General features: G+C 40.5%; 4 protein-coding genes across 4 annotated transcripts; 3 read left to right on the top strand and 1 right to left on the bottom strand.

The window, feature by feature from the left end:
- The first annotated feature begins 353 nt into the window (after positions 1–353).
- On the top strand, positions 354–2,047 carry LOC108847420 (uncharacterized protein At3g43530-like). The gene is made up of 5 exons (XM_056990380.1): positions 354–363; positions 483–553; positions 681–1,385; positions 1,550–1,618; positions 1,715–2,047. The coding sequence occupies exons 1-5, from the start codon at positions 354–356 to the stop codon at positions 2,045–2,047; spliced, it is 1,188 nt and encodes a 395-aa protein (XP_056846360.1).
- A 45-nt stretch (positions 2,048–2,092) lies between these two features.
- LOC130497512 (uncharacterized) lies at positions 2,093–3,305 on the top strand. Its single transcript, XM_056990373.1, has 3 exons — positions 2,093–2,381; positions 2,462–2,754; positions 3,027–3,305. Exons 1-3 carry the CDS (start codon positions 2,093–2,095, stop codon positions 3,303–3,305), a joined length of 861 nt encoding a protein of 286 aa, XP_056846353.1.
- Positions 3,306–5,285: 1,980 nt separating this feature from the next.
- Positions 5,286–7,548, bottom strand: LOC108847439 (uncharacterized). Its single transcript, XM_018620684.1, has 4 exons — positions 7,311–7,548; positions 6,784–7,247; positions 6,384–6,728; positions 5,286–5,486 (listed from the first exon to the last, which is right to left on the bottom strand). The coding sequence occupies exons 1-4, from the start codon at positions 7,546–7,548 to the stop codon at positions 5,286–5,288; spliced, it is 1,248 nt and encodes a 415-aa protein (XP_018476186.1).
- A 5,639-nt stretch (positions 7,549–13,187) lies between these two features.
- On the top strand, positions 13,188–15,196 carry LOC108813108 (glycine-rich cell wall structural protein). Its single transcript, XM_018585598.2, has one exon. It carries the CDS (start codon positions 13,328–13,330, stop codon positions 15,023–15,025), a length of 1,698 nt encoding a protein of 565 aa, XP_018441100.1. The 5' UTR covers positions 13,188–13,327; the 3' UTR covers positions 15,026–15,196.
- The last annotated feature ends 666 nt before the right edge of the window (positions 15,197–15,862 follow it).

The following is a 15,862-nucleotide window of genomic DNA, read 5'->3' as shown; positions in this document are numbered from 1 at the left end:
TTAAGAATGACGGTGTTATATTTGGGTTTAATTGTGTGAACTGAATATAGAAATTTTTTTGTTGGTGATAGAGATTGGTTTGGTTTAAGGTTTGAGATAAAGTGTAGTGATGATTGTCGATTATGACCATAACTTAGACTAACTGTACTGGTGATAGAATGTTTGATATGTGAAACCGAATATAGTGATTGAATGTTTGTGATTTAGTGATCGAGTTATTAATTGCTTGGAGTTTTATTATTGAACGAGTGCTTTTTAGATTACAAACTAATGACTGTGACGATTTTGTTTGAATGTTTGGTGATTTATTTTGGCATTAACTGAATGTTTGTTGTTTTTTGATAATCAAAGTAATGACAGGCTGTAAGAAGCGTGTACAGAAGAAGCAAAATAAGAACAACAAAAAGAAATCCGCAAGAGAAGAGCTGAAGAGCTGCATGTAGAAGAGCTTTCAACCGGGAATGATAGTGATGATCTGTCAGCACACGGAATTGAGTCTAATCATCTGTCTGCACACGAGAATGAGACTGATCATCAGTCTGCGTCATCTCAGGTAAATTATTCTCAAAAATATTGTTTATTGGTGTATTACTGGTATGACTATTACTACTGGGACAAAAATTATATGACTTAATCTACGTAGTAAATAAGTGCAAATATAATTTTTATCTGGTTTACAGGAATGTCAACCACTGCCACCTGATGAGCTATACTTCAAGAACACCGAGTTCACCAAGACATGTAAAATACAGAGCAAGTGCCATGTGAGGGAGACGGTGAAAATCCTGAAGAAGGCTAAGTTTAAGCCTGAGCGGGAGTGGTTTAAAAACCACCCTCAGTTTTGTCATTTTTTCCACATGCACGATGAACCAAACTTGAAGCTGCTGGGTATGTGGATGCTTTTACTGTGCACTGTTCCTTTAGACGAGTCAGAGGACATAGCTTGGTTTTCTGTTAATGGCGTGCCCATTCGGTATTCAATGAGAGAGCATGCTCTCATCTCGGGATTGGACTGCCATGAATACCCGGCTAAGTATAAGAAGATTGGAAGCTTTGCGTTTGTAGACAGGCATTTCAGTTCACATAAGGAAATAACATTGATATCTGTGAGAGAGAAGTTGGTGAGTATGAGTCCGTGTGGGGAGCGACTCAAGATGGCGGTGCTTTACTTCTTAGGCGCGAATATCAGTGTGAAGGGAAGGTATAATGCCCCTTTTGACTCTTTCATATTAAGAGTCGTTAATGGTGTGGAGGTTTGTAAAACCTTTCCTTGGGGTCGCTTGATGTTTGATGATGCTATCAGGTCCATCACTCACGTGATGAAGCATCTGAAAGGGAAACCTAAGCAGACTGTCAACTTTCCCGGGTTCATAATTCCTTTGGAGGTAAATTTTACTTTTTCTTGTGATTTTTTTCTTTCGAGAATCAGCTTTGAGTGATTTATTTTGACAATCAAGTCCTGGCATTTGAGTGTATTCCAGCTCTGAAATCACGATTTAGAGACGGTGTAGAAGGCTGTATGAGTAAGTGTCCGAGAATGTGTAAAAAGCGGTTCCAAAGTAACAACATGAAGGGTTATCCTCTTGAGGATTTGTACAACACACTTGGACAAACTAAGGTATGTGTTGAATATTTTTTTTTGTTTTTTTTAAAGTAAATGGAATGAAATATGTGTTTGATATTGTTTTGGTATAAATTTTCAAGTTATTAATAGTTTTCTTGTCCTACGGTTGATGAAGAACCTCTCATGGCACGCATAATGGATGGGGAGCCAGACTATGGAAATGAAGATGGCTTGAGTAGTTTGTGGAGCACATGGCTGACTGTTAAGGAGAAGCCTATCTTTTGGCAAGAACTCTATGAGTTAGATGTGGCTGCAAGGGAGTTTCCTAAGAAGAAAGACAAAGGAAAATTGAATGAAGAAACATCCTCCTCTAATCATAGAGTGGAGGACGTTCTGAAAGGTCTTGAAGAGAGGTTAATGACTGGTTTGAGTGAAGTGTGTGTGAAGGTGGAGAAAATGGACAAGAGACTTGGTGTCATGTAAAAAAGCCATGTTGTTTTAAAAAGGAGGGCTAAGAGGATGAAAGCAATGGAGAAGAGGGTTAAGGAAATTGAAAATTGTCAATTTCATTTAAAAAAGAGGGCTAGGAAGCAGAAGGCGATGGAAGAGAGGCTTGATGACATTGAGAAAGAAATGAAGAAGCATGAGAGAGAGAAGGAGAACAATGATGGTTTCGACTACCAAACCATGAAATTTGACTGGAATGGGGGGCGTTATGACAGCAATGGAGTGGACGCAACAATCCAAAAACCTGAAGATGCTGATATTGTTGAAAATATAGAGGTGGTAGAAGAACTAGAAGGTCAGAGAGGTCAAGGTCAGAAGATATATGAGAAAGAGAGTGAAGAAGAGGTCACAAGGAAGATAAAAGTTCTGAGGAAGAGAACAAACCTGAAGCTGAAGTTCAAGTTGAAGAGATTCAGAAAGAAGATAAAAGTTCTGAAGAAGAGAAAGAACCGGAGCCTGAAACAGAAGCTGAAGAAGACAAAGAAGGTGAAGCCGTGACTCATGAAGAGAAAGAACCGGAGTCTGAAGCAGAAGCTGAAGAAGACAAAGAAAGTGAAGCTGTGACTCATGAAAAGAAAGAACCTGAGCCTGAAGCAGAAGCTGAAGAAGACAAAGAACAAGAAGATAAGGAGGCTGAGAAAGAAAAATTATCTGAGAAAGAACCAGATGAGGTTCAAGAAGAGGTTGAGATGAATGAATCCAATGAGATTGAAGAGGAGGCTTAAACTGAGGCTGGAGTTGATGTTGAAACCAATGAAGTTCAGCAGTGGTTGAGCTGAACCACGACAATGAGATTGAAGAAGAGGTTGAAATAGAGAAGGAGGCTGAGAAACTAGAGAAGGGGGCTGAGAAGGAACCCAAGGAAACTCCTACACCACCACGTGGTAGGACTAAGACAACCACGAGGAGATCATCAGAGAAGTTGATACCACGTACGAGATTGGTTCTTTCGTAGGATGAAGAGGCTGATAAATACACAGAGAAAGAGAAACAACAACGGTGGAGTCTTTCACTTTGCAAGAGCAATGATGGAACTTCTGCCGTAGATGAGCCAACTGAAGAAGCTCTTGTTGTAGATGAGGGAGCTCCTGCTGTTGATGAGACGGATGAGGAAGCTCCTGTTGTAGATGAGGGAGCTCCTACTGTTGATGAGACGGATGAGGGAGCTCCTACTGTGGATAAGGGAACTGAGGGAGCTGAGGGAGCTCCTGATCGTATTAGGGGAGAAGCATAGGTCTAAAACAATGGCAGTGAGGAAGAGTGCTCCTAAGACGAGGGGTAGACCGAGAAAGTCTACTGACCCAAAGTAGTTTACAACGCCAGAACAGACAACAAAGACAAGTGCACCATCACGGTGGATTTCCTCTTCTTTCACTGAAGCTGACACCGACAAGATTGAAGGGCGCATGAAGAAGCCTAGAACTGAGGTTTAGTGAACTTATGTAGGATGCTATGTTTAATATTTATCTCGGCTTTGTTGTGAACTTATGTAGGATGCTATGTTTTTTTTGCTTTTGGTTTGTAAAATTTGAATGCTATGTGTTGGAAAACTTATGTAGGATGCTTTTTGTTGTGTGATTGTCTTGAAGCAGGGTTGATCTAATTGAAGACAAGGCAATCCATGTCCTAAGAAAGCAAATTTGTACTACTATGTTTATTAGGTATTACTAAAACAAAAAAATTGTCAACACTTCATGAAATAAAAAAAATAAACCTAAGACACATGTCTAAAACGTGTAACACATTGTCAACACTTTGTAAAATAAAAAATAAAATATATATATATATATATACACATGTCTAAAACGTGTAAACGATAATATTAAACAAACATGTTTGAATACTAAAGTGATATTTATCTTACTTTTTAGTAGTACTCAAGGTAGTAGTAATATTTCACTTTTCATAGTAATATTTTTGCAAATTATAACATTTTTAGTAATACAACGACATTAAATTAAATTAATTAGTAATACCAATATTTTTAGGAAAAAATTACCTTTAGAGTCACATTTTGACTTTACCATAACATAATAAGACACTTTCCACTTGCGAGACACATTTTATCAGTTGAATGTCTATATTACCCTGCAACTCAACACCTCTCTCGTAGTAGGATTTTCTTCTTAAACTGAATATTTTTCTGCATTATTTATTAAAATTTTAATTTGATTTCGGGTTCCAAATCTGTAATTCAAAATTAATTTTGGTTTCCAACTCTCTGCCTCATCTTCCCTGAGCCACCGACTATGAGCCGTCGTCCTCCCGGAGCCACCGTTGTCCCTGTTTCGCAACCATCGTCTTCCCTGTTTCGCGACCATCGTCTCTGAGCCACCGAGTCCACAACTATGTGAAACTCCATGAATCCAAGCTCAGTTAAGCTCTCAAAGAAGCATCAGAAGATGGGCTTCTCGTCAAATCTCAAGACATTGAAGAAGACAAACGGTTGAGAAGCTTCGGACCCGTCGTCTCTTCGATCCAATCCATCCAACCTCCACATCCGATTTACTTGATCCGACATTGATATGGCTAAAACCAGTCTTAATTGTAGTTATAAAAAGAAGATGAAGATTAAGAACCCTAGTTTTCAAGTAATCTCCAGTTTGACCCAATCTTTCACTTCGTTCGTCCATGAACGTTCTGGGCTTATACTCTGCAACAAAGCTATTGTCTTTATTCCTTGTGACCGCCATTGACGAGCTATGTTGGCCGAATCTTTTCATCTAAACCTGTAATTGAAGAGAAACCTTCTGATTAGGGATCCGCGAATCCTCTCAGTGGATTCCAGGAAGTCAATTGACAAGCCTCATCATCACAACGATTCTATTTGGGTGTTTCTTCAAGAGGGAGTCTTTCTTCCGAAGATGTTAGAGAAGTTACTTTGGGTGATTTAGGATCGAAGTGTATCCGTTATGGATCAGCTAGAGCTGATTCCGAGATGTTAAGCATGTCTCAGGATCTGTACCCTATATTACGGTAAGTTTGGACATTACAATCTTATCTTATTTGTCATCTAGACACCTCTCTATTTGTGTGTCTGTTTGAAATTGTCATCCTTATAAACCTTTGTCATCATGCAAGTTTCATTACTCTTATGTTGCAGTCTAACAATATTTGATTTCTTTTTTTGAAAAATGTGTCTCAGATCCCAGCCTCTTATGGAGGAAGAAAATTATCTTTGATGCAACTCCTCTATTGTCAAAAATTACGCCACTCAATACTGCATCTCTGCAGACTTCAACCCCAACTCTCCTGTCCACGCCACCCATAACAGCAGCTTCCACATCCACACTTCGCAAACCCCTAGCAGCCACATCCACACCTCGTTTTTGCTGGTAACGACATCCACATGCCCCTTGTCCACAAAAACACCATCCACACTTCCAAAATCCCAGACAACCACATCCACAAACCCCTGTCCACAAGACCTAAACAATACACACTTAGCAATGGTGATAGCTCTTGAAAAAACGGCAACGATGGTGGACAGTGGCAGCCGTGGAAGAAATGCTGTTGCGATAGAAGATTAGCAACAACAGTGTTATTTTACAAGAAAAACCAGATTTATGAAAATAAAATTGATCTAAATAAAGAAATAGTAGAAGAAACGAAGAAGGAAAAAAAAAAAGAGTAAGAGATCGGAAAAGTAAAAATTAAAAAAAAAATTGCAGAAGAAAAGATAAAGGAAAAATAAGAAGAAGGATGATGCATGGTGAGGGCAAAATCATCATAATTGCGTTTGGGAGTCCGTGAATGTGTCCCTCAAGTGACTTGTGTCATAATATGTAAAGAAAAAGAAAAAAAGTGTCTTATAATGTAAACAAGACAGTTTTAGTTTGTATATAACACATTGGCAGAAAAAAATTCAAAAATCATGTATTTTCTGAAATTTCATCTCATGATGGCCTTCCCCCATCAAGACATTAACTAGGAAGTATAAGGATGTTTTCTATTGAAATGAGAAGTTTTCTACCAACTTGAAATTTTAAGAGTATTTTATGTCTATTTTGACAAATAAACACATGCATGGACATATATAATGACGTAATATACGAGATACATCTTTTAAAAATAAATAAGAAGAAGAAAATTAAATTCTTAAAAACATGCATAACACATAGTAATACAGAGTATTTTTTGGTAGTTCAGGGTAGTACAAAGAAGTTCCTAGTAGTCCATATTACACATAGTAGTTCTAGCAGTACTAGTAGTTCACATTACACATAGTAGTTCCAGTAGTTCCTAGTAGTTCAGAGTTACCTACTAGTTCAAAGCACAAGAGTCCCATGCTACTCCGCGGTTGCAGAAGTACTTGCACACTCAAAATACTCATACAAACGTCTGCCTCTCCTTCCTCTGCTCCTTCCCCTTCCCCTTCCCCTTCCTCGCCCTCTTCCTCTCCACGAGATTCTCTGGCTAATGGAAACCTTTGCTTCTGAGTGGGTCCTTTCTTATCATATAATGGAGGAAGAACTTTCAGTGCTCGAAATTCATCTGGTATAACCCATTCAGACTGATGTGGCACATGATAAATCATCCTATAGTATGCCAACGCCCAAAGCTCCACCGTATAGTATTTCGAACAAAAGTCTTGTAGATGGAGGTCGTTTACAATGCCCAAGAACTTGGCAGCAGCTGCTGCACGAGGGGATTTTGTCTGTATCAAAACACCTGCAGCTGCACATTTGTCTTGCCAAATCAACCGTATAAACCTTTCCGTCACTACCATTGACATTGTACTCAAGGTGGAAGCTGTTTATCTCAACCACATCTAAACACCTCGCTTCCAAACATCTTTTTGACAACTCCTTTTTCACTGTAGGCACAAGCTTCTCTGTGGCTGGTATTTGAGCTGCCTTCTTCCTATGTTTGTTAAACCATTCCGCCATTTTCTTAATGATAACATCAATCATCGGTAGCATGAAGTATTTCCTCGCTTCCCGAAGAACACTATTGATAGATTCTGCTGCATTGGTGGTGTCAACATTGTATCTGTCTCCTTCAAAGTAACATATTGCCCATTTTCCCACTTCAACACTCTTCTCCAGATACTCGGCAGCAGAAGGATACTTTCTAGAAAAAGCAACATAGAGAACATCGAACTCAGCCACTCTATAAGCATGTGCACATTCCCTAAACTTGCTTGCACAAACGTTTTTGTTGTTGAATACATGTCCTTTCACATTTTGAGACAAATGTCAGATACGATACCTATGTGCGGCCGTCGGGAACACCTCACGTATTGACTTGACCAAGCTCCCATTTCTATCTGAAAGAAACACCAAGCCTTCTACATCTGATATCACTGATCTCAAATTATTCATAAACCACGTCCAACTTTCATCTTTCTCACCAACAACTACACCAAATGCAATAGGGTAATGGTGATGATCATGATCTTGAGCCGTCGCAACAAGTATAAGTCCACCATAAACATGCTTAAGATGTGTTCCATCCACAATGATAACTTTTCTCATCGCTACGAACCCTTCTATGGAAGCTCCAAATGCAAAAAATAGATATTTAACTATTTTCGCCCCATCCACTTCAGCATAACTTACTGAGTCAGGATTCTTCAACTTAAGCATGCGCATATAGATATAGAAAAACTCTCTTCTGGAGTACCTCACACTTCATTAGCAGCCATCATTTTTCCTATCCATGATGTGGATATGATACATCAACACCAACCTTGCGGGTAACCATACTGATCAGATCATTCGGTTTTGGTGTGTCATATCAACCGGCATATTCTTCACCCAAAACAGATGCAACAACCTGTGGTGTGCCTCTCCTTCTATTTCTAAGGGTACTTGTAGTTACCACTGAGCATGTATGAGACTTGATGTAAGTTCTAACCGTACAAAGATCTGAATTCTTAATCTTTGCTACACGCAAATACCACTTGCAACCTTCTTTGCCTCCTCGACATCTTGCCACAAATCTCCCAATATCAGACTTAATTGTGTCATACTCAAAACCATTCTTATGCGCACTCCTCTGAACTAGAACTTGCATAGCTGTCTTAGTTCGGAATTCTTGACCCTTAACCAAATCGAGACCATCATCCCATTCTTCTTCTACTACTGTTGTGGCTTCAACTCCCGCTCTTGCAGCTTCAACTTCCATTCCGACTTCTGTTACTTCATACCCATGCTCTAAATTCTCATGCATCTCAAAGTCTTCGTGTTGTTCAGCTGTGTAAAGCGTGACCATGCCATCCATCTCATGATCCTGATCTGTTCCATGTTGCTGAGTCTCATCTTCCTCAGTCTCATCTTCCTCAGTCTCATCTTCCTCGGTATCAGTATCCTCTCCATCAGAAATACCAACATAGCTATCATCAGTTCCATCATCATCTCCTCAAAGCGGCATACCACCATATGTATCATCCATGTCACTGCTGATCTCCACATGTAAAACACTTCTCCATTTATCATGATTTACTTGCATGAGATAACCCAAAACGTCTTCATCACACCAAATATATGATGGCTTTTTCGAATACAATACCAATGGGAAGTAACTAATCTTCACCATCCCATCTCCATTTGCCTTAATCTTTCTGCATATACACTCGATCAATTCTGAATATGTAACATCTTCCACATATGTTTTCATCACTAGAGTGTGAATTTGATTTTCTCCCGAGATCCACTTTATCTCAGCCTCATCCTTGATGTAACTTCCTCCATAGTCAAAACATATGGTTATAATAGGAGAAGCCATATAATTCCCTGAAAAAAAATAAAATTATGATTAGTTAACCATTTAAAGAATCTAAGTTGTCTTAGATCTTAGGTACATAGTCGATCTAGTAATACAAGTAATACACGCATCACTTTAGTAATACCAGTAGTTCCAGTAGTTCTTATAAATTTTTGCTTTTGTCGATTTAACACTTTTAATTGACCAAGAGGGTGTTATACAACCCACAATATCGTCTACCACTATTGTAATGCATTATTATGGTTTAAAACTGTGCAAAATAAGAATAAATATACAAAATTGCCCCTAAACATCCCTTTTCATAACAATATACCTAAAACATCCGTTTTTACCTAAAACTTTAGTTTCTCATCCGTTTTTTTAACTAATAACGTGTTACACAACTCACATTATCGTCTAACACCATTTTCATGTTTTTTTCTTTCAAAACCGTGTTAAAAATAGAGAACAATACAAGAATCTTCTTCAAACATTTTTTTCATTTTTCTTTGAAAACTCTCACGATTTTTACAACAATACGTTGATATATTTCGTTACTCATAACACATAGAACATATGTAGTATATTATTATGAAAATTTTGTGAAAAATGTATAAATTTACCTCAAAAAAACTTTAAAATCGCCAATTTCACTTAGAAGGGGAGAAGAAGTTCGATGGTGGTTGGGGAAAAGGGAACAAGATGGGAGAAAGGAGACAAGAGGGACAGTTGTGGGAAGGAGAGAGGTGAATTGGTGTGGGGTCCGCCTGTTAGGTGTGTCCATTAAGTTGGGACTTTATGAGGGAAGCGAGGTCCGCTTTTAAATTTAAAAAATTGAAGATATTGCGTGGAAACCGCATGAGATAATAATATAATATTAAGGGTAATAAGGAGAAGAAAAATATGAAAAAATATAATGGAGTAGTTAGAATTTTGGTAGGATAATGAGAATAGTTTTTTTCCAAGTGGGTCAATGGAGAATACTTTCCAAGAGAGCTGTTGTGGATCCAATGCTACCTTAATAAAATCCATTTGCCGAAAAAGCTCACTGAACCATCACTTTCTTCTTCTCTCTGATTCGATTTGCTCTCATTTTCTCTGTCAGCAACAAATCACAGATTGTAGCCTTCTCACTTCTTTCCATTCGAATTGTCTCTGCTATTACTCTTACATACACAAAAGTACTCTTCCAATGTTTCTCGTTTAGCATATAGGATATTATCTTCTCCCTGACAAAGATATATGTCTCTTGTTATTGTTGGGGTCAAAAACGGTAATTTCGAAATCAACTTCTGAGATTGCATCTCTTACGGAAACTTTCTTCGGATAACTTCGAGAAAGTTCCTAAGTAGAAAATTCCCCAACAACAACTGCATCAGAACGCAAACAATCTAAAGTTGGAACGAACAATCCAACTCGACCGAGGGCGAGATGGACGAACCAAATCCAACTCGTCATCAGACGAGTAGGATCGACCTCCAACTTTCTATTAGGCGAGTAGGAATGACCAATCCAACCGCCCAATAGCGAGTTGGATGCCCCACATTTGAATCGCCGTCAGGAGACTTGTATCAGTCCTCATCAACTAAACCTTAGCTTCTCTTTCGATCCTTGATTGAACTGTCTCTTGTTCCGTCTTGATTGAAGTTACCGTTGAAATTTACGATAAAAATCGAGAAGACTTGTTTTCTCGTATAAACGTTTAAATTGACCGTATAAAACAGCAACAATTAACTTAACAACTTGGTTGCCTCACCTATATGGTTGATTTGAATTATTTCTTAAAACCACGTACCAAATGTAATCTATGGATGGAAAGGAATGGTAGGAGACATGGAGAAGCTCCAAAGCCGCTTACTGTGATGATCAGGATGATTGATAGAGTGGTGTGTAATAGATTCCTATCAATTAGTAGAAGTGGCGACAAGAGTATGGAGGGGGGTTTACAGTACTGGTTCTTGATGAGATCAGAATTATGAAAATTGTATGGAGGGTTTGCAGTATTGGTGCTAAACAAGGAGGGGAGGTTTGAAATCAGTAGGAGTGAGAGCTGATTAAAATCCAATAGGAGTGAGTGCTGGCTTCTAGTAGGAGTGAGAGCTAGAAATGATTATTTGAGGAAGAAGTGTTTGAAATCAGTAGGAGTGAGAGCTGATAAAATCCAGTAGGAGTGAGTGCTGGCTTCTAGTAGGAGTGAGAGCTAGAAGAGATTATTTGAGAAAGAAGAGTTGAAGACAAGATTTTATTTGTTTTACAATAGAAGTGGCTTGTTTGTTCAAAGCCTAGTATATGAGTAAGGAATAAGAGTTTTATTTTACAGTTGAGTAGAAAATGATGCATTGTAAAATGTAATAAGGTTTTTTGAATATGAATTTAACATTCATTCAAAAAAAAATCTTTTGAAAAAAATGTAAAACCACCTAAGACGAAAAACGGCCTGAAAATGTCTAAAACGCGGCTAAGAGGCCACTTACGAAAAATTGAGCCCAACGTTACTATGACGGTATAACTATTATTTGTAGGAAAAGATAAATTTCATGTTTCAAAGGATAACCGGAAGATCGAGAAACATGGAATATTTCCAAAAAGCAGTAAACTCAACCTAGGGGCAGAAAAAGAAAGTACGACCGACCTAGAAGACATATATAAGGGAAACTAAAGCAAAAAGTGCCAGGATCAAAATATTTGATTTAGAGAATTCTTGTTAGCTGAGAAGAACTTAGTTATTAGGTGGATAGACCAGAGAGAACATATTTAGAAATTTTTCAAGTTTGGTCTTTGATTCTCTTTGTTAGAAATTCTCTGTTCATCCTGTTTCCGGTGAAAACATGTAACTTTGTTTTTAACAATCAATAAAACACCTGTGCAACTTACTATCGATACTCTATTATATATTTCTTTTTCGTATTCGTGTGTTTACGCAGATAATCCGGAACCTCTGAGAATGTTAGGGTTTCTTAATTCTCCTTTTTATTGGAAATCGACAATGCAAATTTCGGTTCTCACAGTTTGGCGCTAGAAGGAGGGGGAAGTCGGATTTTCTAACTCAAAGTTCACCAAACAATTAAGAAACAGTATGCCTAACATAACAGGCAGCGACATCAATCATCTCCTTCAAGGACAACGATCTCCTTGTTGTCGAGTTGACGATCCAGAGTATCGATGTCGCAAGGAACACCCTCGAGAGAATGGAATTAAATCTATCAAAAATCGAGACTGGAAGCTCGGCTGATATCATCTTCAAAAACACCCTCGAGAGAATGGAATTCAATCTATCCAAAATTGCGGAAAATCCAAGCCCATGTGTAGGACTCTCAGAGGAAGGTACTATGTACCTTCTAGTATGCAAAATTACATTTGCAATTATTTATACTTTATACATATTTTATATTTTTTTTACCCCGGTAAAAAAAGTTCTGAATTAATTTCACGAGCAGAGGATCTCACCGGAAAGATGCCCAGAACCAGAGACAAGAACAAGACGGAGGTGGAGAGCTAGGAACGACAGAGGAGCAAACCAGGAGGAAGAAAGGAGACGGAGTAAGCCTTCGTTGTGGCGCTTTCACGCGTTGGCCGACACCGGAACAACAATTTAATTGACTAGAGAGGATGAGGAGAAAGATAGGATTAGGAGAGAGAGGATCTATTGTGGATTTACATAACAAGATGTGTTATTCATTCTTCCTTTAACATGATAATAAATTAATGCCCAAGAGAATCATGTTGATAAAACCCCTCATATGAATTTTTTGGTTCAGTCTGATGTTCTCGTTAGAGTTTCTGTATCTTGTAGTTCGGAAAAGTTATCTATTTCAGTACACAAACCGTGACTGAAATAAACCAGAATTCTGATCTCAAATACTCTCAACTGTTTGAGAGAATTAGTTTCGAAATTCATTTCCATCCAATATATTTCACAATATATACATACAGAAAAAATATAATGAAAAATATTTATGAAAACGTTTTCCTTTAAGAACGCAGTTTAATGTTTGTAGTGTGAAACCTTGCGTGCCACGCATTGCATATAAGAGACATCCTTTTGTCCTTGTAAGTTTTAACTAAGAGATAAAAATCCATAAAATGAAAAAGCGACACTATAAATGGCATGATGGTTTCTGAAAGTGCGTATTGGCAAGGGGTGAAACAAGGCACGTATAATATTCCACTAACTAAAAGCCACTGATACATAAATAGAGCAAAATAGTGTATGAAATTTCTATAAGTGATCATCATTATCAGCTTTAATGAATATGTTAGTGCTTGTAGAGGACTATATTGCGTATTCATGTCGACCAAGGAGCCTCTAGACGCGTTTACGAGTCTTGAGTGCGTTTTCACTATATCATGAACATCAGACATATTAGAGGACGCGTGTTTGTGTCTGTTCATGGAGGTTCTCTATAAATAGGGCTTCTCGCTATGGTATACTCAAATAAGTAGTTCTCATCGAGCTTATATTGTTTTGGAATCTATCTTAATTGATTGAGTTCGTGTGTGTATATTAACTTTATTAAGAGAGTGAGAGAAAGAGAGAAAAGAGAGACTATGGGGGTGTTTTTGAGAAGGGGCTGGATAGTGGCGTGTGTGTTTATGTTACTGATGTCGATTCAAGTGTTGGGAAAATTATCTAGCATAGATGATCATGCCAAAGGCAAAAACCGACATCACAATAACAAAAGAGACGGTGCTGGTGGAGGTGGAGGTGGAGGTGCTGGAGGTAGTATTGGAGCAGGAGGTGGTGTTGGCGGTGGTATTGGAGTTGGAGGAGGCATAGGTGGTGGTGGTAGTGCTGGTGGAGGAGGTGGTATTGGATCCGGAGGAGGAGTTGGAAGTGGCAGTACTGGTGGTAGTGGAGGAAGCTGTGCTGGTGGTCATGGTGGTGGTGGACATGGTAGTGTTGGTGGTGGACGTGGTAGTGGTGGTGGTGGTGCTGGTGCTGGTGGAGGTGTAGGTGGAGGTGGTGGCGTAGGAGTTGGAGGGGGATTTGGTGGTGGTGTAGGTGGAGGCGCTGGTGGAGGTGGAGGCGCTGGTGGAGGTGGAGGCGGCAATGTTGGTGCAGGAGGACGTGGTGGTGGACGGGGTAGTGGAGGATCTGGTGGTGCTGCAGGTGGAAGTATTGGCGGTGGAGGTGGTGTTGGAGGAGGTGTTGGTGGTTCAGTTGGAGGTGGTGCTGGAGGAGGTGTTGGTGGTTCGGTTGGAGGTGGTGGTGGTGCCGGAGGTGGAGTAGGTGGTGGTGCTGCAGGTGGAAGTATTGGCGGTGGAGGTGGTGTTGGAGGAGGTGTTGGTGGTTCAGTTGGAGGTGGTGCTGGAGGAGGTGTTGGTGGTTCGGTTGGAGGTGGTGGTGGTGGTGGTGTCGGAGGTGGAGTAGGTGGTGGTGCTGGAGGTGGAGTAGGTGCTGGTGCTGGTGGCTTTGGTGGAGGTGGTGTTGGAGGTGGTGTTGGAGGTGGAGCAGGTGGCTTTGGTGGAGGTGGTGCTGGAGGTGCAGTAGGTGGTGGTGCAAGTGGTGGTGCTGGAGGTGCAGTAGGTGGTGGTGCAAGTGGTGGTGCTGGAGGTGGTGTTGGAGGTGGAGTAGGTGGTGGTGCTGGAGGTGGAGGTGGTGTTGGAGGTGGAGTAGGTGGTGGTGTTGGAGGTGGTGCTGGTGGTGCTATAGGAGGGGGTGTTGGCGGAGGTACAGGTGGCAGTATTGGTGGAGGAGGTCGTGGTGGTGGACGTGGTAGCGGAGGAGCTGGCGGTAGTGTAGGAGCTGGAGGAGGAATTGGTGGTGGAGTTGGTGGAGGAGGCCGTGGTAGCGGTGGAGCTGGCGGTGGAGGAGGACTTGGTGGTGGTGGTGCTGGCGGTGGTGTAGGAGCAGGAGGAGGAGTTGGCGGTGGTGCCGGTGGTGGAGTTGGAGGTGGTGCAGGTGGCAGAGTAGGCGCTGGTGGTAGTGCCAGTGGTGGAGTTGGAGGTGGTGCAGGTGGTGGAGGCGGTCTTGGCAGTGGTGTTGGAGGTGGTGGAGGTGGAGGACTTGGCGGCGGTGGTGGTATAGGTGGTGGTGGAGTAGTGGGAGGTGGTGTAGGAGGCGGAGCTGGGGGAGGGGTTGGAGCAGGAGGAGGAGCTGGGGGAGGAGTTGGAGCAGGAGCAGGAGCTGGTGGTGGTGGTCTAGGGGGTGGAGGAGGAGTCAGCGGTGGTGTAGGAGGCGGAGCAAATGTTGGTGTAGGAGTTGGAGCTGGAGGCGGTGCAGGAGGAGGTAACCGAAGACATTAAGTTGGAAAGGGTAGTGAGCGTTAACAATTTGGTACTCCATGCACGTACTTCTATGCATGTTTAATATTAGTAATGAATAAAACAAGCCTGTAAAGGAAATCGACTGATGTAGTCCTTTCGACTTGGCAATGGATCAAAAGCATATATATAGACTAGTCCACTTATCGATAATGTCTATACTCGTGTGATCTTTGAACGATAGTTTTTTTAAAACGCATCGTTAAATATATTTGCGACGTCCGGCCTGCAAATATTCAAGACTCCAGCAAAAAAATTTTTTAGGTCTTTTATTTAGTAATAAAAACAATGAAGAGAAAAAAAAGAATGCAGCTGGAGAGATTCGAACAAGACACCAAGAACATAATAGGTGTAGTGCTAAACAACTAGGCTACTGGAAATTTCAAAATTAAAAGGCCGAAATAATACATTATTAAAATGGGCGGAATCACATGTTTCTATGGCTTGTACTCAGGACTGCTGTTAGCAAAAAAAAAAAAGATGACGGTGTGACATCCCAAAACTCAGACCTAAAACGTTTTTGTGGCTTAAAAGAGAAAAGCCCACCATGCAGTCCATTAGTCCTAAAACCTAGGATTTCCCTTGTGTTTTTTTTTAAGAATATCAGCCTCCACCTCCAATTCCTCTTATCAGAAATTTTAGAGCGAAGCCCTGCAAAGATTACCGGAGCCAAGAAAACCCTAGCTGTCAGCTCCTTTCTCTCTCCACCGCCGTCTTTCTCCTCTCTCTGTCTCTCTTCTCTCTCCCTTCCGCCCGGATCTCTTTCTCCTTGCCGTGAGCAACCGTGAGTGGTGGTTGTTGGGCCCAAATATGGCCCGC

Source organism: Raphanus sativus, chromosome 1 (genome assembly GCF_000801105.2).
Source record: "Raphanus sativus cultivar WK10039 chromosome 1, ASM80110v3, whole genome shotgun sequence".
Lineage (NCBI taxonomy): Eukaryota > Viridiplantae > Streptophyta > Magnoliopsida > Brassicales > Brassicaceae > Raphanus > Raphanus sativus.
This window is presented reverse-complemented; position numbering and strand designations above follow the sequence as displayed.